Source organism: Eutrema salsugineum, unplaced genomic scaffold (genome assembly GCF_000478725.1).
Source record: "Eutrema salsugineum unplaced genomic scaffold, Eutsalg1_0 scaffold_19, whole genome shotgun sequence".
Taxonomy (NCBI): Eukaryota; Viridiplantae; Streptophyta; class Magnoliopsida; order Brassicales; family Brassicaceae; genus Eutrema; species Eutrema salsugineum.
The window spans coordinates 1,097,072-1,121,631 of NW_006256838.1; the positions used below are offsets into that span (position 1 = coordinate 1,097,072).

Below are 24,560 nucleotides of genomic sequence, written 5' to 3' on the forward strand. Positions count from 1 at the left end.
ACATCATAAAAGCTATTAATTAATTATATATAAAATCTTAACTATTAAAGGTGTAAGACACATGTCATTTATGATATGCGTTAATACTCCTAAGAAATTGATTTGATCTCAAATATCAGCTTCACCAGTCAAAGAAACAAAAAACTCAGATATCAGAAAAATTAATTATGTATCTATCAATTTTATATAAATTATGTATTTACCAAAAAATAGGTACATATATCTTGAAATTTATGATTGAAAAATATAATCATTATATTTTAAAGATTTGACCGTCATTTTTTTAAATTGATGTGAATAATTCCAAATTAGTTACTCTCTCCGTTTTTTATTAGTTGTCATTTTAAAAAATTTTGTTTATTTTAAATTAGTTGTCGTTTTCAGTTTTCAATGAATATTTACTAATTTTTTTAAAAAATTATTTTTATTATGCAATTTGTTTTATTATTGGTTGAATTGTGTTTAAATAGATAATTAATAATGTTTTTATATTGAAAAACTAATACAATTAATATTTTCTTAATCTGTGTGCATAACTTTAAAACAACAACTAAATAAATCTGGAGGAAGTAGATTTTATAATTTAAATTCAACAAATAATTTTTTTATATAACCTCTATATTTATCCGCGAAAACTCTGATTATACTCATTAATATACAAATTTTAATATATTTTTGTATTACAAACGAAAATTTTGTTGATTAATATGTTTGATACTAATCAACATTACATTTTAAAAAAAGTAAGTTAGGTATTAAATATTGTTTGAAAAATGACTTATTTTAGAACACTTGTATGTAAACAAAATTACTTATAAAAATTTTAATCAAAGAACATGGTAAGTGTATGGAAAAAATCTTAATTCCTTCAAAAAAAGAGAAGAAAAGAGGAATGGTAATTGGTGGTAATATATAATGTACCGTGCAAAAGGAGGTGATTGATGCTCTCTTTCTCTTACAATTACAATTTGCCTATATGAGCTCTTCTTTCAACACCGCCCTTCTCGTCTCTCTCCACCCTCATTCCCCAATTCCTCAAAATTCTTACTTCTTTCTCTGTCGCTCGGAATAAAGGAAGACAAGTTCTTCTTCTGTTGTTCTAAAGGAGATTACTTTAAGGTGTTTTGATTATGCCCTTTTCGTATTTTGTTTCTATGTTAAACAGTTTGCTCTGGGCTCTTCTCTTGAATTCTCTCCGACCATCATCACTCCTTCACTTTTCTTTTTATTTCCATTGGAGTCTCTGTGAATTGAATTCGAATAGTAAGGCCAGAGCTTTTGTTATCTCTAAGTCCCCTCGTTGCCTATCAATTCAAGGGGTTTTGTCCTCATAAACTGGCGAGCATTCTCGTTCTCTCGGTTATTTGGATTTGATTTCTATTGAATTAGCAATGGGATATTAGTTTTGAAGCCATTGGGTATCTAGATTTGCCAAATTGGGGAGTTTTTAAAAATCTTTCTATCTTTTTTTTTGTTGGTTTTACAGGTTTGGATTTTGTAGGCGAAGTAGGATCTGTGAGATGATGATTTAGCCATTGTAGCTACAAGCGGATTGCTCAATAGTGTCTAAAAATATATACATCCGATCAAGATTATGAGTCGTAGGGTGCGTCAGAGAGTGGAGGAAAATGGAAAGAACAAGGTTGAATCACCAAGTTTTCTTGTGCTTGGCGATGAGGATTTAGCACCTAAGGTTAAAGAGTATGTGGATTGGACTAGGTTGCCTTATGACACGGTGCTTCATCTGTTCACTCGATTGAATTATCGCGATCGAGCTAGCTTAGCATCGACCTGTAGGACATGGAGAAGCCTTGGTGCTTCTCCTTGTTTGTGGGGTTCATTGGATCTTCGTGCTCACAAGTTTGATCTTTCAGTGGCAGCTTCTCTTGCAACTAGGTGTGCTAATCTTCACAAGGTTAGGTTTCGTGGCGTTGACTCTGCTGATGCCATAATTCATCTCAGAGCAAGGAATCTGCTTGAGATAAGCGGAGACTATTGTAGGAAGATAACAGATGCTACATTGTCTATGATCGCAGCACGCCATGAAGCTCTTGAGAGCCTCCAACTTGGACCAGACTTCTGTGAGAGGATCACTAGTGATGCTATAAGAGTTGTAGCCTTTTGCTGTCCAAAACTTATAAAGCTTCGGCTTTCTGGAATGAGAGATGTTAGTTCTGAGGCAATTGAATCTTTGGCCAAGCATTGCCCACAGCTCAGTGATCTTGGTTTCTTAGATTGCCTCAACATCAACGAAGAGGCACTGGGAAAAGTGGTATCTGTTCGCTACCTCTCTGTTGCCGGGACATCAAACATGAACTGGAAAGTTGCAACAGAGAATTGGGAGAAGCTTCCAAAATTAACCGCTTTGGATGTCTCGAGAACAAGCATTGACCATACTGCAGTTTCCAGGTTGTTGAAATCATCGCAGAGCTTGAAAGTTCTGTGTGCTTTAAACTGCCCATTTCTCGAAGAGGATAAAAGTTTCAGCTCCGATAGATTCAAAGGAAAAGTCTTGCTTGCTCTTTTTAACGATACGTTTGATGGGCTAGCTTCCATATTTGCCGATAACACAAAGAAACCAAAGGATATATTTTCATACTGGAGAGATTTGATAAGAAAGGATAAAAGCATTGATGAAATAATGCGTTGGATTGAGTGGATCATTTCTCATACGCTTCTACGAATTGCAGAGAGCAATTCACAAGGATTAAACGATTTCTGGCTGAATCAGGGAGCTGCGTTGCTTCTCAGTTTAATGCAAAGCTCACAAGAGGATGTCCAAGAGAGAGCGGCAACAGGACTTGCGACTTTCATTGTTGTTGATGATGAGAATGCTAGTATAGACTGTGGAAGAGCCGAAACAGTTATGCGAGATGGAGGCATACGACTTCTTCTAAAACTTGCTACATCTTGGCGAGAAGGTCTTCAATCAGAAGCTGCAAAGGCTATTGCAAACTTGTCGGTAAATGCTAAAGTTGCAAAGGCTGTTGCTGAAGAAGGAGGGATCAATGTTCTTGCTGGTTTGGCAAAGTCTATGAATAGGCTTGTGGCTGAAGAAGCTGCTGGTGGACTATGGAATCTCTCTGTTGGAGAAGAGCATAAGGTATGGTCCCCTTGGAAAATAGTTAAAAAACACATGAACCATTTCCTCTTTAACTAATATTGTTGTTTCCTGTTTCTTCTCTGTTAGAACGCGATCGCTCAAGCTGGAGGAGTGAATGCGTTAGTCGAGCTTATCTTTAGATGGCCAAATGGCTGCGATGGAGTTCTGGTACACGCTTGCCACCTTTAAAGCCTCACACTTTTGAATTGATAAGTAGATGTTTTTTTATTATAAAGATGGAGGTATCTCGGTCATATAATACAAAGATTTTGCTCGATTTGGTAAATTATATTTTCGTAACTTTCAGTGTTATTTTAATATAGTTTGTTCTTTCTAAACGGAGAAAGCTACCCTTTTTGTGTGCTTAGGAACGTGCTGCTGGGGCATTAGCGAATTTAGCAGCAGACGATAAGTGTAGCACAGAAGTTGCAAGAGCAGGAGGTGTGCATGCCTTGGTGATGCTAGCTCGGAACTGCAAGTATGAAGGTGCACAAGAACAGGTACTTCCTTGTTTTGAAATGCACCTCGTTATATATTTTTTTGGTTTGATTCAATGCTTGTGGTGATATTAAGTTATGGATGCTAGTGATTGTCTGAACTGGGTTTCTGACAAATGGTCTTTTTCAGGCGGCTCGTGCTTTGGCTAATCTTGCTGCTCATGGTGATAGCAACGATAATAATGCTGCTGTTGGACAAGAGGCTGGTGCATTAGAAGCTCTTGTTCAGCTTACGCAATCGCCTCATGAAGGTGTTAAACAGGAAGCTGCTGGTGCTCTTTGGAATCTGTCGTTCGATGACAAGAATCGAGAATCCATTGCTGCATTTGGTGGTGTTGAAGCCTTGGTATTATGTTTCCTTTTATTTCCTCTATTTTTATTTTAAATTATTTCCATTTATGTGTGCTCACCTTCATCTTCGGGCAACTTATCACTTGTTTCTGATTATATATCAGGTGGCACTTGCGAAGTCCTGTTCAAATGCATCTACAGGTCTGCAAGAGAGAGCAGCTGGTGCTCTTTGGGGTCTATCAGTCTCAGAAGCAAACAGGTGGCAACCATTTGATTTTCATTTACTTATTTATTTCTGTGTGGGTGCATGTACTACTAATGCAGCTTGCTATCCATGCAAAAGCTATTTACGTAAAAACCTTAATGATCCGTCATTTTTCTATCAGCATTGCAATTGGACATGAAGGTGGTATTCCGCCTCTAATTGCTCTTGCAAGATCCGAAGCTGAGGTAAACATTGTTGTTTCCGTTTATGTTCTCATGCACCGGTCGTTTTGGTTAATCTGATCCAGCTTTGACCTTTCCCAAGGATGTACATGAAACTGCTGCGGGAGCTCTGTGGAATCTTGCTTATAATCCTGGTAATGCTCTCCGCATTGTGGCGGAAGGAGGAGTTATAGCTCTTGTTCACCTTTGTTCGTCGTCTGTTTCCAAAATGGCTCGTTTCATGGCAGCATTAGCATTAGCATACATGTTTGATGGAAGGTACTCAAAAGCTTAAAATCATATCCACATTCAAGATAGAATTTTCTCTATTTAATAAGTCTGACTTTGTATCTTTCTTTATCTACACAGGATGGATGAATATGCGATGATAGGGACTTCATCAGAAAGTACAACTAAAAGTGTTAGCTTAGTTGGTGCTAGAGCAATGGCTCTTAAACATATTGAAGGTTTTGTTACAACTTTCATGGAACCCCAAATCTTTGCAGCTGCTGCTTTATCATCAGCTCCATCGATGTTAGCACCAGTCTCAGAGAAAGCTCGAATCCCTGAAGCTGGCCACTTGAGATGCAGTGGTTCCGAAATTGGAAGATTTGTTACAATGTTGCGAAACCCTTCCTCTATACTCAAAGCATGTGCAGCTTTTGCGCTTCTCCAGGTACACTGTTATGCGTGTATTTTAAGGATTTGTTTGTGTGCTTTTAAATCAGTTGCATTTTGGTACTAAAGCGATGAAAATGCAGTTTACAATACCTGGAGGTCGTCACGCGATGCATCATGCAAGCTTGATGCAGAGCGCTGGAGAAGCCAGAGTCTTGCGTTCTGCAGCTGCAGCTTCGAATATGCCTCGTGAGGCTAAGATTTTTGCAAAAATTGTGCTTCGCAATCTCGAGCATCACCAGGCAGAATCTTCAAAAGGAAAGACAAGTATCTTATAATAAAATTTATATGAGCCTTTTTGTTACCATTTATATAGTGATAGTATATCTCTGTATCTCTCAAACCATACAAGTCAGGCAAAAGCAAAAGGATCAGGCTCATGCTGCAACTACAAAACCCTCAAGACTTTGGTCCCAGAAGATGTTTGATTCAGATTAAAGACAGAAAAGTGTGATGATGTTTATGTAACTTATGTTTCGTATCTCATTTTGAAAATTTTCTGTAATAACAGAATCATTGGTGTTCTTTCTCCCCCTTTTAGGCTCTGTCCATTTACTGTGACATAGATATTTGACATTTTTATCATAAATATAGGAACCTTTTCAGAGGGATTTTGCTACGCTTTTTCTTGTTTTTATCTTCAAGTTACAAACTTATCATGTAACGATTGTGTTTAGTAAGCAAACAAACAGCAACATGAACATATGGTTCAGACATGACGCAACACAAGCTGAAGCTGATCCACTTCCGGACCAATCAGATCTATAATGAAGTTCCCAACACTTGGAAGCCACCGGTGTGAGGAAGAAGACTCGGAAACTGCCATACTTATGGATGATGATGATGCTTCGTCACAGAGGTATGGCACTATATGCTTCTTCATGTCTGCATGAGATATCTGAAGATGATTTCCAGAGACGTTAACGAACTTCACTTTTCCAGCTTCGTCTAAAGTTCTCAAACCGATCCAGTCCTCGGTATAGAGCTTGGTCTACAAAAGGAAAAAAAAAAAAGTCCAAACACTTGTCTTAAGTTAACGCCAAAATTGAGCCATTTGAAAAACAATGATGAAAGGATTTATTACCTCTTGCGGCGGGAGAATGGTCTTGAAAGACCCATCAGGATAATATCCAAACCATGAGGTCTCTTTAGGTATCAGTATTGTATCGTGCTCAAACTACATTTGATCCCCAAAAAACAAAAAACAAAAATTACCATCGAAAGAAACTTGTGACTTAATAGCAGAGAAGCGATGACTGACCATAATAAGCACAAGATTCTCCAAGCTTGAGAACCTCTCTTTATATGTCGAGTTTTTAACTGGAAGTTCGTTGTTTAGCTTAGGGAGAAACCTACAACCTTCCATGTATCCCGCAATGTCCTATGAAAGCATTTGGTTAAAACAAGAATGGAAAGTCTAATCCAAAACATTCAAAAACCTCTAAAGAAAACTTACAGTTGGGATTTTGAGAAAACCGCTAGGAGCCAAATGTTCCTGAAACTCAATCAGATGTCACTTCTGTAACATAAAAGCACGAAGCAGCTGTAAAAAAACTCTCAGTATGAACATAGTACCTGCATATAGTCGCTATAGATCTCTGTTTTGATCATACTGTCCAACATGATGCAAATCCAAGTAGCCTGCATAATCAAGAAAATGTTACAACACAAGCCCCCATGTCAAAGAAGAAACCAAAATTTCCGGAGGGAATTAGATACTCACGCCACAGAAAGGAATCGATGCAGTGCCAGCATGAGGACCAGCTACCGATACAAAATTCTTAACCTGTTAACCGCAATAATCATATTACAGGAAATATATAAAAGATTGAAAAAGCTAGAACAAAAGCATGGCCCTTTCATATCTCACAACCAAACAAGTATAAAAACATGCATACACATAGGCATATATGTGTGTTTGTATAAGGGACTTACAGGTGGAGCTCCATCGCAAAACTCGATGAGAGCTCGACCAATCATGTTACCCTGAGAAAGCCCCACAATGCTGTAACCGTCACTGAGCTCAGGCATACTCTTCACCTATGGTATTTAAACAAATACATAATGAAAATGGATTTTTCCAAAAGCCAAGATTAGCAGCAAAACACTTGATGCAGTTTTATCTGACCTTCTCACAAACAACCGCTGTCTGCAAAACACACACATAAAAAACGAGAGACCAAAAATTAGATTTTTATTGTTTATTTTCCGGCATATACACATACAAGTTTCCAACATGTGAAATCACCTGATCAAGAAGGGGCATGGTCCATGAGTCCCACGAGCCATTCCCAATCTCCCTTAATTTACAAAGAACATAACAATTGATGATTAGATACAAAATTCGAGCCATAATTGAATAAATAAATGAGGACGTAGACATACAAGCAATATCCTTGAGAACCAGACCAATCACTAAGAAGCTCTGTGAAATGTTTCACTCCTGCATTACTACATTTATCCCCAATTCCTGAGACAGCAAAAACAAAAACTCTTTCACTTCTTTTCCAGAGATTTGGAAATTCGAAAACCTAAAGACAGTTAAAAACTGAATAATCTTCAAGTAAAAGAGGAGAAAATATGGAAATAATTAAATGACTAACTTCACCAATAAGAACATGATTGTTGCAGTATCAATTCATTCAAATAGTAGAAAAGGGAAAATCAAAGATTACAAATTACCATGCAGAACAATGAAAGGAACAGAAGACGCGAGTGAGACGAAAGTGCATATTAAGGCAAAAATAATTCCTGCCTTAAGAAAAGCCATTTTTCTTCTTCCTGTAATTCAAACGGATAAAACTCGAGCAGAAAAAGCAAAAAAAAAATCCCCTTTTCCGGTAACAGAATCTTGAATCTAGCGTTTTGTTGGGAGAATTAAAGGTGTTCGTAATCTCAGGTATCGGAATGATCTTCGCCGGCGAATTTAGTCTCGTCGCCGACCGGATTTTATATATCTCTCGAAGGATCGGAGAGAATTTTATTGTTTGGTCGATAAGAATGGCAGTTTCTTATACAACAGACCGGCACGTGTGAAACACGCGCTAGTGAGTTAGTTGACTTTTAGTTGGATTCCGTAGTCTCACGTGCGAATTAAGCGCGTGTGGTCAATTTGTCAACAGAGAAATTGCAGGTTTGCGTGTAAAGGCGAGATCACAAAGATTTGATGAGAAACAAACATACTCAGGTAACTTATTAACATTCCAATGTCTTTTATAAATGCTGCTTACAAAGGAAACTTGTTTAAACCGGTCTGCTTCGAATCTTGATTTGGTATCCAAATGACTCTGTAAATTTTAACTGCTAAAGTTAAATATCTGATTAAATTTGAGTGGTGGTTATAGATGATTAATTTGGTTGTAGAACACACTTTGGATGAACAACGCATGTATAAGCATACAATCTGAAATTCATATTCTTATATATACGATTACAATTTACTGATTTATTATACTCCTTCAACAAAACTCAACACTTTTTTATTCTCATGATGAATGAAGAGAGACCAAAACAAGAGTTTAACATTGTGTGTTCTTTATTTAAGAGCCGAACAAAACCAATCAAGTATTTGATTTTTTCATCAAATAAACGTAAAAAAGTTACAAGCTTCAAATGAGAGATAACAACATTAGACATCTTCAACCAAGATATCAGAATAAATGTCAATATCAAGAATAATAGTATTGTATAGAGAAAAAGGAGAAGAAGAAGATAAAACATAAAAATAAATGTAGGCAGAGATTAAAAGTCTCAGATTGTGTAGTTGTTATTGTTAACATCGTCAAGATCATAGCCTTTCAGCTTTGCAGCCGACTCAACTTTCCCCTTCAATGTCTGAAGCTCTCTCATTCTGCAAATTTCATCAGAAAAAAAAAAGAAATCATGAGAGTTCAAATCTCTGAAACAGGACATAAACTAACAATCTGTAATATACAAAAACAAGAGAAAGTTATCGAAAAAATTATAACCTTGCAAGTTCTGCGCGTCTTTTAGCTTCATCAGCCATATTGTTAAGCTCGGTTGCGCCATTTCTCTCAAACATGGGTTTTTGACCTGTCTCTAAACCGTGCTGTGTACGCTGCTCGGTGGCCCACGCAGCCATTCTTTGTTCTTTCCCAAAGTTCTTCTTACCTGTGAGTGCAATCTGGCAACGAGTTCTAGTTAGGCCAAATGTAAATTGTGAAGCGGTTAAGAGGTTTTTGTCATTATATATATTTATCATGTACTGACCCTTTGCTCGATCATTCGGTTCCAGGATTTGCCACTTAGAGCATAGCGGACTGCGAATTTGATAACATCAAGAAACATGTAAGTTACTATGTTGAATATCCAGATAACTCCAGTCCAACCCCATCCAATGCTTCTGATTCCAGCAAAAGGCCAAGTTGCCAATGCTGCTATCGCCGATGCAACCTTTTTTGTTTTGTTCAAAATTACATTAACAGAAGTATAAAATAAATAAATAAAGGAATGATCGAGAAGAAGATGTTGTTTAAATAATTACCAGCTGAGCAATGAGGAAAGCAATGACAAGAAGAAAACCAGGACGTTCAACAAAAGACCAGCTCCTGGAACGGGTCACGAAGATGAGCGCTTGACTGATGGTGCTGACTTGAAGGTACACAGCAGAAGCCATCTGTTCATTCAGATGTGCAGCCACTTTCTTGTCTTTCATGTCGAAATGGTGCTGGTTGAAGTCTCTCACATTGAATATTTTCTATGGCCAAACAAGAAAGAAAGAAAGATATTTATTGTGCCTGTACAGTTAAAATTATATATAGAGTCAAATTAAACCAAAAGAAAAGGGATGATCATGTATAAGCTTACAGTGAAGAAGTTAGTTTCATATGCTGCCCAGAAAAACACAACGGTCATGACGGCTAAGTAAGCTCCAAGGACAACTCCAGTAGCAAAAATTTCCTTGAGTTTCCAACAATCTGGAGTTGGAGAAGGCTTCACTCTGTCCTTTGATATGGTCATTATAGTACCTTTTCAACCAAGAAAGCAGATTTATCAGAGATCATATACTAGGCTTTAAAGCACAAGCAAACAACCTTAAGCTGAATAGCTTCTAACAGTAATTAACTAACCATCGTTAAGGATTGCAATAACAAGAACCATGAATGGAGGGAAGTCAAACTCCCAGAAGACACATAGAAGCGTGAAACCCATCTGAAAAAATTCAAAGTATTATCTGGTGGCAAACAAGACTTAATTATTTGTGAAAATATGATGCATCTCCGGTGTAGAAACTTACCACAATACGTATAGTGATGGAAACAGCATATATCTGCAAAATGAAGGTAAAAAAGAGAAACATTCATTTTTAAGCTTGATCAGGTTTGATATAAGTCAATATATATGATCAGGCTGAGCCATTAATTAATTTATGATACCGTGTAGTTTTTCATTCTCTGGAAAATAGCACGGCTAGTCAAAACAGCACTGATGATAACACTAAGTCCAGGTTCTGTTAAGACAATATCAGAAGCACCACGAGCAGCATCAGTGGCATCATCCACAGCAATTCCAATATCAGCTTTCTTCAATGCTGGTGCGTCATTCACTCCATCACCAGTCATACCGCAAATGTGTTTCCGGGATTGTAATCTCTTAACAATCTCATACTTATGCTCTAAAAAATATCATAAAAAGGTATTTGTCAGATATCTTCCTCAAAGACCATATATAGTTACAACAAAACGTAGTTTGCAAGGCAAGTAAGGTTTACCAGGGAAGACTCCGGCAAAACCATCTGCGTTCTCGATAAGTTCATCGATTGAAACAGCTTCAGTGTTGTTATCAGAGAGCAAAGATGAAGATGGGTACATGTTTGTGCCCATTCCAAGCCTTCTTCCTGTTTCTTTGGCAATTGCAAGCTGGTCACCTGAAAAGTATCATCATTTTTGACGTTTTCATGAGTACACATGAATTCACGAGTTCTGAATACAAAAGTCTGAGTAGGAGGAGCTACAAGAATTGCGCAAAGAGAAACACACGCTTGCTTTTCTTTTGTGTACCTGTGATCATTTTAACACTGACACCAAGATGAAGTGCTCGCTCAATAGTCTGTGCACTGTCATGACGAGGAGGATCAAACAGAGGAAGCAGAGCTACAAAGTCCCATGGACCACCTAAACCTTTAACATCACCATCTGGTACTTCCTATAATTCGAAATTTGACAGCGTAATCAGAGGAGATATCACACTTAAATTAAGTTAACTTCGAAAGAGTACGTTAATAATTATGTCTCACCTGATATGCCAACCCAAGGGATCTTAGGCCACGTTCTGCGAATTTGTCGATTGTCTCATGTACCTTGGCCTTGATTTCTGATTTGTTGTGTGCCATATCCAAGATCTCCTCAGGAGCTCCTTTGCTAACTCGGTGCATTTTGCCTTCTCCATCAAGGTATGTTAGTGCAGTTCTTCTATTAGCTGGACTGAATGGTAGAAAATGGAGTTCTTGAATTCCAGCACGTGCCTGAATACAAAAGCTTCTTTTCAATAAATGGTAATTTGAATACATGGTAACTGAATATAGTCTTAAGATGGATACCTCTTTCGGGTCAGACAACATGGAGACGATTGCAGTATCAATAGCATCTTGGTTCTCTAAACGTGCAGCTCTTGCAGCCATAAGCACAGCCATATCTTTGTCGATGCCTCTCTTGAAAATCTGTAACATTAGAGATGGAAATTAGTGACATCATCAGGATCTATGTAACTCCACAAAGTAAAAGAATAATGGAGAAGGAAAGATATGCAAACCTCGATTAGATTCTTGTCAACGGAAAGCTTGTTTAGCGTGAGAGTACCAGTTTTGTCACTGCACAGAACATCCATTCCTGCCATTTCTTCAATGGCTGTCATTCTCTTTGTTATGGCACCCTGAAATGGATTTTATTACCATTAATGTCATTATAAAGAAACACAAGAACCAAACAAAATTAAGTTGTCTTTTTAAAAAGACTTTTGTTATTATTTGACCTGTTGAGCCAAGCGATGGGCACCAATGGCCATTGTAACAGAGAGAACAGTAGGCATTGCAATGGGGATTCCACCAATCAATAAGACAAGAAGGTTATCGATACCAACACGGTACCCTCTCTTTTGGAGACCGTATATCACAACGATTTCAATCGCCATTCCTACTGCTATCGAGCAGATACAGAAATTTCCTATTGCTGTCAAAACCTGCCAAATTCAATACACAAAAAGTTTTGTATTTACTCATTATTTTTATACACAAAAGTTTTGTACACTCCAAAAGACAAGTGTGAACAAACCTTCTGGAAGTGACCAACATGGGTAGTACTGTCCACAAGATGAGCTGCCTTTCCAAAGAAAGTGTGGACACCAGTTGCTATAACAACCGCTTCAATCTCACCTTGCTTGCAAGTTGAGCCAGAGTACACTGAAGCACCAGGATTTTTGGTTACCGGAAGTGATTCACCTGTAAGTGCTGACTGGAGAAAAGATAAATCTATTCCAAGATTAGTCCATAGAGAGAGAGAGAGAGAGAGTTATAATATTCCTGAATTAAGCATGTATAGAAGAAGCAGAGAACTTGCCTGGTCAATCTTTAAAGGGTCTCCCTCAAGAAGACGAGCATCAGCAGGAATGATATCTCCAAGCTTGATAGCAACTATATCTCCTGGAACCAACTCGGCTGCATCTATCTCGTTCCATTTCCCATCGCGGATGGCCTGAAACAATTTTATTAGTAAATAAGCTACTATATAGTTAATTACAACCATCTTAATGGCAACAACAACAAGGAATAATATATACCTTGGCTTTAGGGGCTAACTGAGCCATGAGAGCAGCAGCCGCATTTCCGGCATTGTTTTCTTCTACAAAACTGATTGTTGAATTTATCAAAAGTAAGACCACAATACCCACGAAATCGTGATAATCCGGTGGCTTGCCCTGAAATTTTTGGAGACAAATTAGTTTCATCAGTATCTCAAAACTGTTTTCCACAATTTCACTTAATTACATATCGTCGAAGAAGAAGAAGAAGAAGAAGAAAAGACTAATTAATATTGACAAGGAGCAAAAGATATACTCCTCCATGTGCAAGACCAATGGCCATGAGGGCTGCAGCTTCCATGACCCATGAAAGTGGATTCCACATGAACCCCAAGAACTTGAGTATTTTACTCTCCTGCAGAACCAAATATAATGATATATCAACACAACAAAAACAAAAGAGAGAGAGATCAACAAAAGAAAAAAAACCTAATAGATAAATGTAAGATAATTTTTTCTAAAACCTTTTTCTCCTCAAGTTTGTTGTAACCAAATAAGGTAAGTCGCTCCTGCACGTCATTGGAGCTCAACCCTTCTTTCGTGCATTTGAGATGTTGAAAAACCTCTTCAACGGGAACATTTTCCTGCAAGGCAACGATCCATGAGAGATCGCATTTGATCCTATTTTTCTTGATAACTTGTCAGAAGCAGAGGGAGTCAGAGAAAATACATACCAAATCAATGCTCTCCGTGGTGATAGCCTTGAGAGATTCTGATATCTCCGTCATATCGAACTTCCTTTTTTTTTGCTTGAGCAGGAAGTTATTAAAATTCAGTTATGGAATCCTGCAAGAGGTTAAGTTATTTTATCCATCATTTTAGAGAGAATACATTTGCCTTGTGCCTGAAGATATCATCTCTTCTACATATTCGGCTCAAACGAAAACTACTCAATCGAAATTTATGCAGACCTGTGAATGAATTAAGACGAGGAATGCAGAATAAACACATACCTGGAACAGAAAAAAACGTTCACCAAAGCATCACCCTTTAGCCCTTCAAAGCTTGACCTTCACAAAAAGAAACAGGGCAAGCTTTTGAAACGAGGCGCAAATCTGGAGAGTTGAGACAAATAAACAAGACCAAGAGGGTCTATATAATAACTAGATCAAAGATTTGCCGGCCAGATTAACCCAATGCAGAAGAAAGCTGAATCAGTCAAAATGCCATTCAACCTTTTTTTTTTTCTTTTCCTAATTGTCTGTCATTAAAGCCCTTTAACTTGTTGCCATCATATATTTACCGTAAATTAATTTTAAAAAAAGGAAGAAAGAAATAATTATCTGAGAAAACGAATATTCGTTATTACCAATGTACATTTGAAGACGTAGAAGGAGCCTCTCAGCATTTACCGGCATTAAGGTTGTAAAAAATCTAAACTAAACCTATTATTGTTTAGGTTTCTTCTATTTATTAACATTTTACCTCCGTAAGAATCCTAGATCTGTAAATTTGTGCTCCTAGCAACCAGGAGAGGCAAATTTCTCAAAAGTCAAAATAATCTGACTAAGATGTTAATTCACAATGTCTAAAGGCATTGACCTCTGTTTTTGTCTATTGAAATGGTTAGAGGGACACACACACACACACGGAAAAAAAGGAAACAATTGGCACACGCGTCAAAATAATTCGATCAAAAAATTCTTTATTTCGAACCTCCTCAAGGTTGCCTTAATCGCATTATTTAGAAAAAGGGTCCCTATTATTAGAACGTGTCTCAAGATCTCTAGTTTCTATATTAAAAAATACAGGATAGTGGTGATCCATGATGTTGGGAATATTTAAATTTCTACGCTAATCAGGATATTCCGAGATTCTTAAGAGCTTAACACCCCCTATTCAAGCAAAATTAATTATTAAAATAAGTAAAGCAGTATTGACCATTATAAATCTTTTTTTTTTTTGAATAGTACCATTATAAATCTTCAGAAGACAAGAACCATTATAAATCTTCAGAAGACAAGAACCAATTAGTGGACAACGACAATTGAGCTGGACGTCCTTTCGACAAGTTTCTTGCCTTCTTGAGTTTTTTCCTTGTTGTTTAATTAGGATCTCAGAGCAAGATCCATGGCCGTATTAACTAAGAAAGATATTAGAATAACGGTGAAATTTTTGTTGTACATTGTTCGAGTGACATCATGCAAATTGGTCGACAAGTATTCATAATAGGCATCAATTATCTCAAAATGCAATCTTCAGAGCGAGAAGTCTGTCAAAATAAAACCTTTCATGGTCTTGTAGTTTCTCCCCTTAAAATCTACAGCTTCTGATTGTAGAATCTTAGTGTGAACTGCGAAAAATTAACACATACATGTCTTGTGTTTTGCCTAGTTGTTGTATATATTGCAACATTTCTATGCACTTTTTTTATTTCCTTTTCAAAATGGTGGCTACTCAATCTGTCCTTGAGAAACCACAAATGGTGAATTGAAATGAATGCGCATACGTGTGATCTTTAATTTTCAGCAATTTGTGTATTACTAATTAGATGCTCTTGGTCCCATAACTCCCATAGTTAATTAAGGACAACAGTTTATGAAAACAAAACATATAAAGTCCACAGTTTAGGGGTCGGTTTTAAAGGCGGTGCGATGATGATGAGTCTTTTGGAACAAAGTGGTTGGTAAAGAAACTAGAAAGCTAAAAAGGAAAAATGCATGTGGTTTTGTTCTGTTCGTTAAAGACTTTTTCAAACAAGAAAAGTAACACTTTTCACCGTTTTCAGCTTCAACTTTTCACCATCCTGCCGTTTTTTTCCACTTTCCTTTTTATCGGCATTCTTTCCATCTTTGGACCTGTATACCTCAGAAGCCTCAGATCTACGACTACGATTATATTTTTTTTTGCTTCGCGATAATTTGATTCACAATATAGAAGAGCTGTTTATTAAAGAGTTTCGTTCATCACAAATTGACTTTCTTTATACGTCAATCACAAATTGTCTTCTTGTGTCACTGAGTATAATAGTAGTTCGTTTGATGAATGATCTGATTAACCATCCTAATATTATAATGTCGGCTCTGGTAACGGTTAATAATTTTGTCAGAAAATGTCGAGTTATTTGTCTATTCTAACTTTTTTATTTATTTTTAACTAAGAAATAAAGTAACCGAAAGGTAAAGATTAGTCCAGGTATTAGTGACAGTCACTGAGTCGCTTATCAGTCGAGGAAAATGATTTTGTTTAAATATTTATTTTTTTGTCGGTTATGTTTTCTTTTTCTCCGATAAAGATGAGAAAATCGAGTCCACAGTGTAGTGAAGAGTGGAAAATCTGGAAAAACAGCTATAGCCTATCTTTCTCTCCTTTTGTATGATTCTGTTTTGGAAAAATGCATAGCTAGCGTGAGCTCACGCGCCACCGTAAACGAAGCTGAAGAAGAAGAAAACTGAAGGAGAAGAGATGGGGTGTGCGGCGTCGAAGCTCGATAGCGAGGATACTGTTCGACGGTGTAAAGATCGTCGCCGTCTGATGAAAGAAGCTGTCTACGCTCGTCATCATCTCGCCGCCGCTCACGCCGATTACTGCCGATCGCTTCGTCTCACTGGATCTGCTCTTTCCTCATTCGCCGCCGGTGAGCCTCTCTCTGTGTCTGATCAGACTCCGGCAGTTTTCCTCCAACCTCCTCCTTCTGAACAATCGCCGGTCAACCTTATCCCTCCACGTGTTCCGCCGTCGCCTGCTCCTTCTTCTGTTCATCCTCCTCCTCCTTCAATGTCTCCTTCCGTTGCAAGTACCGAGCACAAGCATCCTCCAATCATGTCCGCCTCTTCCAATCGACGAAGGAAACAGCAACCCAAACCAAAGCTGCCTCATATTCTCTCGGAGTCAAGCCCTTCGTCTTCTCCGATGAGTGAGAGATCCAATTTCATGCCGAATTTCTATCCCGGCGCTTACCAGAACTCCACTTACTCCGCTACTCCCTCACATGCCTCCTCCGTCTGGAACTGGGAGAATTTCTACCCTCCTTCTCCTCCCGATTCCGAGTTCTTCGATCGGAAGGCTCAAGAGAAGAAACAGAAACCCGATAATCCTTTTAGCGATGATACCGAAACACAGAGGTCAGAGTATGATTTCTTCCATTCGAGTAAGCAGAAGCAGTTTGAATCAGTGAGCAGTGCGGTGGAGGTGGAGACGGAGACGGAGAGAGAGGAAGTACAGTGTAGCGAATGGGACGTTCACGATCATTACAGCACTACGACCTCCTCGGACGCCACGGAGGAGGAAGATGACGATAGGGAGTCGATTTCTGAGATCGGGACGCGCTCCGACTTCGGATCCACCGGGAGAACTTTTTCGATGGGTCGGCAACACCAGCAACCTTCACCGATGCCGGAAGAATACGTCGGCGGTGAACACGGACGATATAACGAGAAAGCAGATGATGCGACGATATCTTCCGGTAGCTATAGAGGCGGAAGAGAGATCGCCGACATGAAGATGGTGGTTAGGCATAGGGACTTGAGAGAAATCGCTGACGCGATCCAGGAGAATTTCGACAAGGCGGCCGCCGCCGGGAATCAAGTATCTCAGATGCTTGAGCTCGGCAGAGCTCAGCTTGACCGGAGTTTCAGCCAATTGAAGAGTGAGTTAGAATTTGTTTCGTTATGTTCTTTGATGGATTTGAGTAGGCGTGACATTGTGAAAATTTTGTTTATTAGAAACGGTGATTCATTCGAGTAGCATATTAAGCAACCTGAGCTCGACATGGACCTCGAAGCCGCCATTGGCAGTCAAATACAGGCTGGACACGACGGCGCTGGATCAACCGAACAGTCTGAAGAGCCTCTGTTCCACTCTTGACCGTCTCTTGGCATGGGAGAAGAAGCTGTATGAAGAAATCAAGGTCTCTTACACTTTTGACTAAAAATCAGGCCTTGTAAGTTTTTACTTTTGATTGTTGGTAACTGATTTTTTTTTTTTTTTTCCAGGCTAGAGAAGGCGTCAAGATTGAGCACGAGAAGAAGTTGTCGCAACTTCAAAGTCAAGAGTATAAAGGCGAGGATGAAGCTAAGCTAGACAAGACAAAGGCCTCAATTACGAGGTTACAGTCACTGATAATTGTTACATCTCAAGCTGTTACAACTACATCTACTGCCATAATCCGTCTTCGTGATACCGACCTTGTTCCTCAACTCATTGAACTCTGTCATGGGTAAGTTTCCTCTTGTCTTTAATAAGTGAGTCACCAGCTGTTTGATATTACCTTGTGATCCAACAGTTTTTTTTGGAAATTGACATTTTTGGCAAGCAATCATTATTTACACATTTGGTCTCTTTAGTTAGTATTCTATTCACTTCTACCTACTTTTTCATATCTATTAAAAGAATCTCATGGGCTCATCAATAAGTAGGTGAACAATTATTAGACAATTTTGAGGCCATGCGTTTCAGAATTCTGTGGTCCTTGATAATGATATGCCTAAAGTGAGACAAAAAAAAAGGGTGCCTTACCTCTCTTATCTATTGTTACAGCTTAGTTCTTAGCTTCTTAAGTTTTACAGCCTATCCTGTCAAACTAACTAGTAAACTGCTGAAATTGGTAAAGTATATCTCAAAGTTAGAGGCAATAACATCATGGGTTAGGCTTACCTTATAATATCTAGTTGCGGCAGAGATGAATATCTTCTGGTCACTGGTATTATCTGTGATTTCTGCAACAATTTGAGACATTTTGTTTGACAAAATCATAATATGTCACTGAACTAAAAGTTTGGAGATATTAATCTGTGTATTTTTTTTTTAACCTGATGCAGTTTTATGTACATGTGGAAAGCTATGCATCAATTTCACGAGACTCAGAACAGCATCGTGCAGCAAGTTCGAGGGCTGATCAATAGATCAGGCAAAGGCGAATCAACCTCAGAGCTACATCGACAAGCGACTCGTGACTTAGAATCAGCTGTCTCTTCTTGGCACTCCAGTTTTAGTCATCTGATCAAATTCCAGCGTGACTTCATACACTCGGTTCACGCCTGGTTCAAACTAACACTTGTTCCGGTCTGCCACGAAGATGCCGCTGCCAAAGAGCCAACCGATGCTTACGCGTTCTGCGATGAGTGGAAACTTGCTCTAGACCGTGTTCCCGATACAGTCGCATCCGAAGCAATCAAAAGCTTCATCAACGTTGTGCATGTGATATCGACGAAACAAGCTGATGAACTCAAGATAAAGAGAAGAACAGAATCAGCATCAAAAGAGCTCGAGAAGAAAGCTTCGTCGCTTAGAAACCTAGAGAGGAAATATTACCAGTCATACTCAATGGTCGGTGTCGGTTTACCTGATTCAGGACCTGATAGCCAACACATGTTAGACGCTCGAGATCCGCTAAGCGATAAAAAAACAGAGCTTGCGGTTTGCCAAAGGAGAGTAGAGGAGGAGATGGTGAAACATTCAAAGGCAATAGAAGTGACAAGAGCCATGACTCTTAATAACCTGCAGACAGGGTTGCCTGGTGTGTTCCAAGCTTTAACAAGTTTCTCTGCTTTGTTCATGGAATCTCTTCAAACGGTATGCACTCGATCATACTCAATCAAATAGGATAACGTATTATGTAATATATATGCATATATATATATATACATAGAGCGAGAGATATTTATTCTTAACAGTACAAAAGCTTCAATTCTTAAATTCTTGAAGTACGACCAAAAACTATCGTTGGCTCTTTTATTTTTCCTTGATCACTTCTTTTAGCATGGTGATGTCAAATATAGTTGTCATCTATTTTTTTTCCCCCACTTAAATGTTGACATTTTTTTTCTTGATATAAGGATAATATATTTAATGATAGCAATCCTGTGACAGGGAAGATTGCATTATTTTGTACCTAGCTAAAAATATTCGTAAAGTCGTGTTTATTCATAACTCTTTGTTTTATGCCATTTCATTTATAACTGTAACATTTTCTTATTTTTCCGAAAGTTGCAGAGCTTATAAAAAAATGGTAAGTATAAAACAAGAAACTAGTGAGGGGTAAAATCTCTGCTGCGGTACATATGTATACGAAATTACGAACTGCTTTCATGTAAGGTTCTCCAACTCCAAGTGGATTGGTGTGGGGTCGTCTAGAGTTGGCATCTGACACTTCTTGTCTGAAAGTGAAACCACATGGTTTGGATGATTTACAGAATCTTCTTCTCTGTATTTCTTCTTACCTGTTGTCACTCCCAAAACCCAATAGACATATAATCTTTCCCATGGCCCCTCTTGTCTTTATCCCTAGTTAGGGATTCACACAATAGAAATAAAGAAAAACTTGTGACGAAAACTCAGTCTACGAGCATGACAAAAGGCATCAAGTAGTTGCAAGGCTCACCATCTAATCGTCCAATTCCTCTGGTCCAATCCAGACAAATGAATTTGTGGAGCTAAAATATAAAGGGTCAAAAGTAAGCATGTTATGATGATCAAAGATAGTGTAACAGTAAGAAGAAAAAAACAAAGGGTCTGTTCAAAAGAGGAATAATATTAAATTTAAAGCTCCATTAGAACTTGTAGGCTCTAAACAAACTAGTGAACTAGATATCGTACTTCTGATTGTGCTAGTATTTTAAAAAATAAACAAAAGAAGGCAAACAAGTTCAGTTACCTGAACGTCAGTACTATCTTTTTCCAGTCGTGTGAGTGCTTTAAACAGTTCATATCTGATCACCATTTTCCCCAAAAACATGTGTACCACCAAATATGACACAAGTCGGGATGAAGGATGGCAGTTAGACGAGCGAGAATATGCAGGTCAATTTAGCAGTGATGATATCAAGATCTTCGTTGAGCTGCGGATCTTCTGGTCCTTTTATCGTCCATTGTAGCAGTCTGATATGCAGGTCATTTAGTATTGTATCTCCATCTTCTTCACAGTGAAGTTGAATCAGGCGGTCGATGCATTTGACCAAATACTTGCTGGATCTTAGCTTAAACTGGTTAATAAACTCCTGGGCATCCTCTTCAGCTTCAAAACTTGATACACACATACTCTCCAGAGTGTCGGTTAAGTTGAAAACAAGACGTGCGCCTTCAATTGCCTCCTCCTTGGTAATTTCATTTGACAACAAAGCAGTTAATTTAGGGCATCCCTTTGCTTGTTTGAATCCGCTAATCCGTGATTTCTTAATGGCGAGAACTTTCCCAGTTGCAACATAGTGCAGTACCATTTCACACTCCTCATCTGTTACTGAATATGGAGAACCAATCAGTACGCCAACCACCACACTTCTAACCAAAAAATTGTTTCGAAGGCCAGAGCTCAAAGATGGATGCGTTTTACGAGAATCTAATTCATAAGAAAATGAACTGGTGACTTTGCTGTGAAATTCTCTGACCAGGTCTTCCACAATACTGGAAGCCTTTAATTTGCCAGAATCGAGCCTATCTCGTTTTTTTCTCTTGCCAGTTATAGTCTCACTAGAATGTGCTTCTGAGCAGCAACGTTTTTGGGTACATATCTCTGAGACTCTAATGAGAGACTTACTTAGTGATTCTTGAATGGTTCCTTTTACAGGGTTTAGAATCCAAGCAATGTATGTAGCCGCACCAATGGAGAGATCTTCCACATCACATGCATCAGCCACTTGTGAAGTGTATCTATGGTGGATATTTTCTAACGAATTTCCTTCTGAGAAGAGCATAACAGAAGCAAAATAAAACCATTCTGGGAAGTTAATAGCCAAAGCCCTGCCAGAAGATACAACTGACATTCAAAAACCACACACATGCACGTATATATTTATATATCAAAAATGTGGGAAATAATTTGCATTTTCATGTAAAGTTACCATTCGGTTTTGTCATCCAATGCTTGAAATTTTGCTGGAGTAGGCTTGCAATTAGTATCCCGTCGTTGTCGCCCATGAACAGCAAATGGTACACTGACAGTATGAGCTAACATTACGAGGGAGTTGGAGGTGAAAGGACCAGCCAAGATTCTCAGAAATTGACACTGGAAAGGAAAGTATGCATCAGAGAATGGCAACAAGGAAGCTAGTTGCATTGGTATACCCCACAACGATGGTCTTGAAATTGTGTCCACTATTGCAGAGACCAACGCGGCAAGTAATTCGAAGACTGTAGCAAGTCCCCTGGCGTTAAGAATGAAATTGCATTAGAATGCAAGAAAGATGGGAAGCTAGAGATGACACAGCATAAGGATAAAACGTGTCCAATATTGTAGATTTCCGTGACAAGAATCGGGCAGGAACTCACGTAAGCAAAAACCATTTATGTAAGAGGGCTCTGGCGTTGATAAACATAGAAGGAGAGAGGGCTAAGCAGATGACAATATCGCGCCACTCTGCACTCTCGAAGAGCTCCTTCTTTAGACAAAGGAAAGGCCTCTCCACCACATCTTTCAAAATTCTGGAAATATCTTCCTTGAAAGACAATGGATCTTGATACCAGAACAGGATCCTGGTCATCAAAAAGTGTCAGACTGGTCTACTTTCTGAAACAAGAGAGCAAACATCGCAGAAGCCGTGGCTTCAGTTTTACAAATTCCATCGACTAATACGACAAATAGAACTCGAAAATGTAGACTAACACAGCTTCAGACAAGAACAGTACAAGAAGAGGTCAAAACCTCAGTGGTGTCTCGTGGTCCTCTATAGATGATTCTATCGGTAAGTAAGCAAGAAGTTTGGAGACAGCCCTATTTCTTCTATCCACTGAATTTCTATGCGCGATAACGCTGCATGATGTTGAAGCTGCTGATCTTACAACAGCTTGAAACAACAATGTAGTCAATCTTCCTATATATAAACAGTTGCCAGTCAGCAAAACAAATATGAGAAAACAAAAGATTTAAAATCTTAAGATAACACTAAGGAAAAGAATAAACTACACCCACCGTTTGCCCCCAGTTTATCGATAATGTCCTTAGAGATTTCGATCAATTCTTCAGAGCAGTGAGGTAAATTCGAGCTTCCAAACTGTAATATTTCATCGTTTCGATACCTAAGGACCTTACAATTGACTGAAGATGATAAGACGCAAACAATTGTTTGCACCAAATACTCAATCGCCGAATCAAAAACCTAAGAAGAAATTTTCCAACAAAAAAAAAAAACGTACAAGTAAGAAACCGGGACATGTATATACAGAAAGAATGCAAATGAGAATTTTTTTTTTTACTAACCTGAGGTGCCTTGAAACACATTAGAGATATCGCCGCATCCAAAACTCTAATCCCAGAATCCTCGCCGCCGATGTCCAGAGTCAGAGATCGGTGAAGCTCCGAGATAGCGAGTCCCAAAGACGAGCAAGACTGTTCCAGTTCTTCTTCGACAACTCGATTTCCATTCTGGAGCCGGTAGGCAAGCGCGGCCAAGAGATCGGCGACCGCTGATGGAGAGGACATCGAACAAATGAGCAGAATCGCCGCCGGCGATTACACTACTATTGAATTCAGAACGACGGTGGCCACTACAAACCGGTGAAGCTAATATTGTTTGTAAAACAGTAATTTCCCACTCAAATCATTAACCGGTTAAGCGATATGTTTAGACCAATTAGTAACCTACTAAGCCCAAGCCCAATAAAATATTTAGGGCCCAATCTTGTGCGGTTTCTAATTGTTCGACACTTGTCCGTTTCAAACTTTGGTAAGATAGATGAGACACAAGAAAAGTATAGGAGAAAGACATAAATATGAAGCAGCCAGAGGGTAATACCATAATTACTAAATAAACCGAGGGTAAGAACATAAAATATGGACACAATCAAAGGTTAAAACCATAATATGTAATAAAGTGAGGGTAAAACCAATACATGGACGGATGGACCAATCAGACGGCAAACCCACAGTTACCAAACAAAGCGACGGTAAAACATTAGTTAATGACCATATTGAAGATCAACCCGTGAGTATTCAATATAATTATAGGATTAGGTAGTTTGTCCGCGCCTTGTGCGGTCTTATTAATTAAAACATAACCAAGTGATGAAATTTGTCACTATATTTTTATAAATTTTGAGAATGTGTTGAAAATATCAAACTGTCATCTTGCATCATTTGTGTTATTGAAATATTTGAAATTAAAACAGAGTAAACGGTATCATTTGAAAATATTTATTTTTACTAAATGTATTTTTTATCTTTTAAAAAAAAATAAAACAGATTATATATGTCTGTTATGGTTTATATATGCAATGAACTATAAAAAAATATATTATCATATATGCATGAATAATACATAAATATTATAGGTTTTTTTTTCTTTTTCTTTGACTTTTTTTTTTCTTTTTCTTTCGACTATTCTTCTTTTTTTATAAATTTTTCATCTTCTTTTCCTCATTTACATTATCCTCAATAAGGTATTCATCTAGTTTTTTTTTCCTATATTTTCCTTTTTCCATTTTGCCTTTTATTTATGGTTTTCTTCTTCTTCTTCTCCCATTTTAAGTCATTTGTCTTCTTGTTCTTCTTCTTATGGTTTTTCTTGTCAAAATCCTTTAACATCTTTGTATTGTCCTATATATTTTACTTTTTTATAATTTTTTTCTTATTGTTCTTTATCATTTCCTTCTTCCCTTACTTCATGAATTTCAGCTTTTGATTCTTCTTCTTATTCACCTTTTGGATTTTCTTCTTCCCCATCTTTTCTTTCTTATTCTTCATCATCTTCGACTTCTACTGCTTTGTGTTCTTTCTCTTCTTAAATCTATATTTCTATTTTTATTCTTCATATTTTTCTTTAATCGTCATCATCGCGTTTGACTTCTACATCTTTTTCCTCTTCTCTTATGTCTTCTTC

The 24,560-nt window shown here is 38.0% G+C and overlaps 5 protein-coding genes and 1 long non-coding RNA gene across 12 annotated transcripts; 2 read left to right on the forward strand and 4 right to left on the reverse strand.

Moving 5' to 3' along the window:
* Positions 1-982: 982 nt before the first annotated feature.
* On the forward strand, positions 983-5,535 carry LOC18020063 (protein ARABIDILLO 2). The gene is made up of 10 exons (XM_006402527.2): positions 983-1,119; positions 1,487-3,103; positions 3,191-3,271; positions 3,472-3,603; positions 3,731-3,946; positions 4,056-4,150; positions 4,278-4,341; positions 4,421-4,596; positions 4,687-4,993; positions 5,079-5,535. The coding sequence occupies exons 2-10, from the start codon at positions 1,595-1,597 to the stop codon at positions 5,271-5,273; spliced, it is 2,775 nt and encodes a 924-aa protein (XP_006402590.1). The 5' UTR covers positions 983-1,119; positions 1,487-1,594; the 3' UTR covers positions 5,274-5,535.
* Positions 5,536-5,617: 82 nt separating this feature from the next.
* On the reverse strand, positions 5,618-7,963 carry LOC18020064 (palmitoyl-protein thioesterase 1). Its single transcript, XM_006402528.2, has 11 exons — positions 7,678-7,963; positions 7,381-7,465; positions 7,244-7,295; positions 7,124-7,144; positions 6,931-7,035; positions 6,719-6,781; positions 6,571-6,636; positions 6,452-6,490; positions 6,257-6,376; positions 6,080-6,172; positions 5,618-5,986 (listed from the first exon to the last, which is right to left on the reverse strand). Exons 1-11 carry the CDS (start codon positions 7,763-7,765, stop codon positions 5,705-5,707), a joined length of 1,014 nt encoding a protein of 337 aa, XP_006402591.1. The 5' UTR covers positions 7,766-7,963; the 3' UTR covers positions 5,618-5,704.
* Positions 7,964-8,702: 739 nt separating this feature from the next.
* On the reverse strand, positions 8,703-13,605 carry LOC18020065 (ATPase 7, plasma membrane-type). 4 transcript variants are annotated; one of them, XM_024157066.1, is made up of 20 exons: positions 13,485-13,605; positions 13,275-13,394; positions 13,067-13,165; positions 12,790-12,927; positions 12,570-12,704; positions 12,285-12,464; positions 11,986-12,192; positions 11,767-11,886; positions 11,555-11,674; positions 11,252-11,479; positions 11,016-11,160; positions 10,727-10,882; positions 10,392-10,630; positions 10,253-10,285; positions 10,086-10,167; positions 9,823-9,983; positions 9,500-9,682; positions 9,226-9,408; positions 8,964-9,139; positions 8,703-8,845 (listed from the first exon to the last, which is right to left on the reverse strand). In XM_024157066.1, exons 1-20 carry the CDS (start codon positions 13,536-13,538, stop codon positions 8,746-8,748), a joined length of 2,859 nt encoding a protein of 952 aa, XP_024012834.1. In that variant the 5' UTR covers positions 13,539-13,605; the 3' UTR covers positions 8,703-8,745. The 4 variants fall into 4 exon arrangements, with proteins under 4 accessions (XP_024012834.1, XP_006402592.1, XP_024012835.1 ...); XM_006402529.2 differs by having other exon boundaries at positions 9,500-9,712; XM_024157067.1 differs by having other exon boundaries at positions 12,285-12,460; positions 12,566-12,704.
* A 2,426-nt stretch (positions 13,606-16,031) lies between these two features.
* On the forward strand, positions 16,032-19,630 carry LOC18020066 (nitrate regulatory gene2 protein). The gene is made up of 4 exons (XM_006402530.2): positions 16,032-17,398; positions 17,475-17,659; positions 17,745-17,968; positions 18,570-19,630. Exons 1-4 carry the CDS (start codon positions 16,216-16,218, stop codon positions 19,351-19,353), a joined length of 2,376 nt encoding a protein of 791 aa, XP_006402593.1. The 5' UTR covers positions 16,032-16,215; the 3' UTR covers positions 19,354-19,630.
* LOC112087119 lies at positions 17,965-19,318 on the reverse strand. Its single transcript, XR_002899893.1, has 3 exons — positions 19,094-19,318; positions 18,561-18,967; positions 17,965-18,467 (listed from the first exon to the last, which is right to left on the reverse strand). It is a non-coding gene; the product is annotated as an uncharacterized LOC112087119 (long non-coding RNA).
* A 118-nt stretch (positions 19,631-19,748) lies between the features above and the next one.
* On the reverse strand, positions 19,749-23,241 carry LOC18020067. 4 transcript variants are annotated; one of them, XR_002899968.1, is made up of 8 exons: positions 22,943-23,241; positions 22,655-22,841; positions 22,388-22,556; positions 22,015-22,218; positions 21,588-21,890; positions 21,284-21,486; positions 20,405-20,986; positions 19,749-20,183 (listed from the first exon to the last, which is right to left on the reverse strand). XR_002899968.1 is itself a non-coding variant. In XM_006402532.2 (6 exons), exons 1-6 carry the CDS (start codon positions 23,162-23,164, stop codon positions 20,529-20,531), a joined length of 2,043 nt encoding a protein of 680 aa, XP_006402595.1. In that variant the 5' UTR covers positions 23,165-23,241; the 3' UTR covers positions 19,749-20,528. The 4 variants fall into 4 exon arrangements, 1 of the variants encoding a protein (XP_006402595.1); XR_002899967.1 differs by having other exon boundaries at positions 19,749-20,034; positions 20,132-20,183; positions 20,405-21,486; XR_002899966.1 differs by having other exon boundaries at positions 20,405-21,486.
* Positions 23,242-24,560: the final 1,319 nt, after the last annotated feature.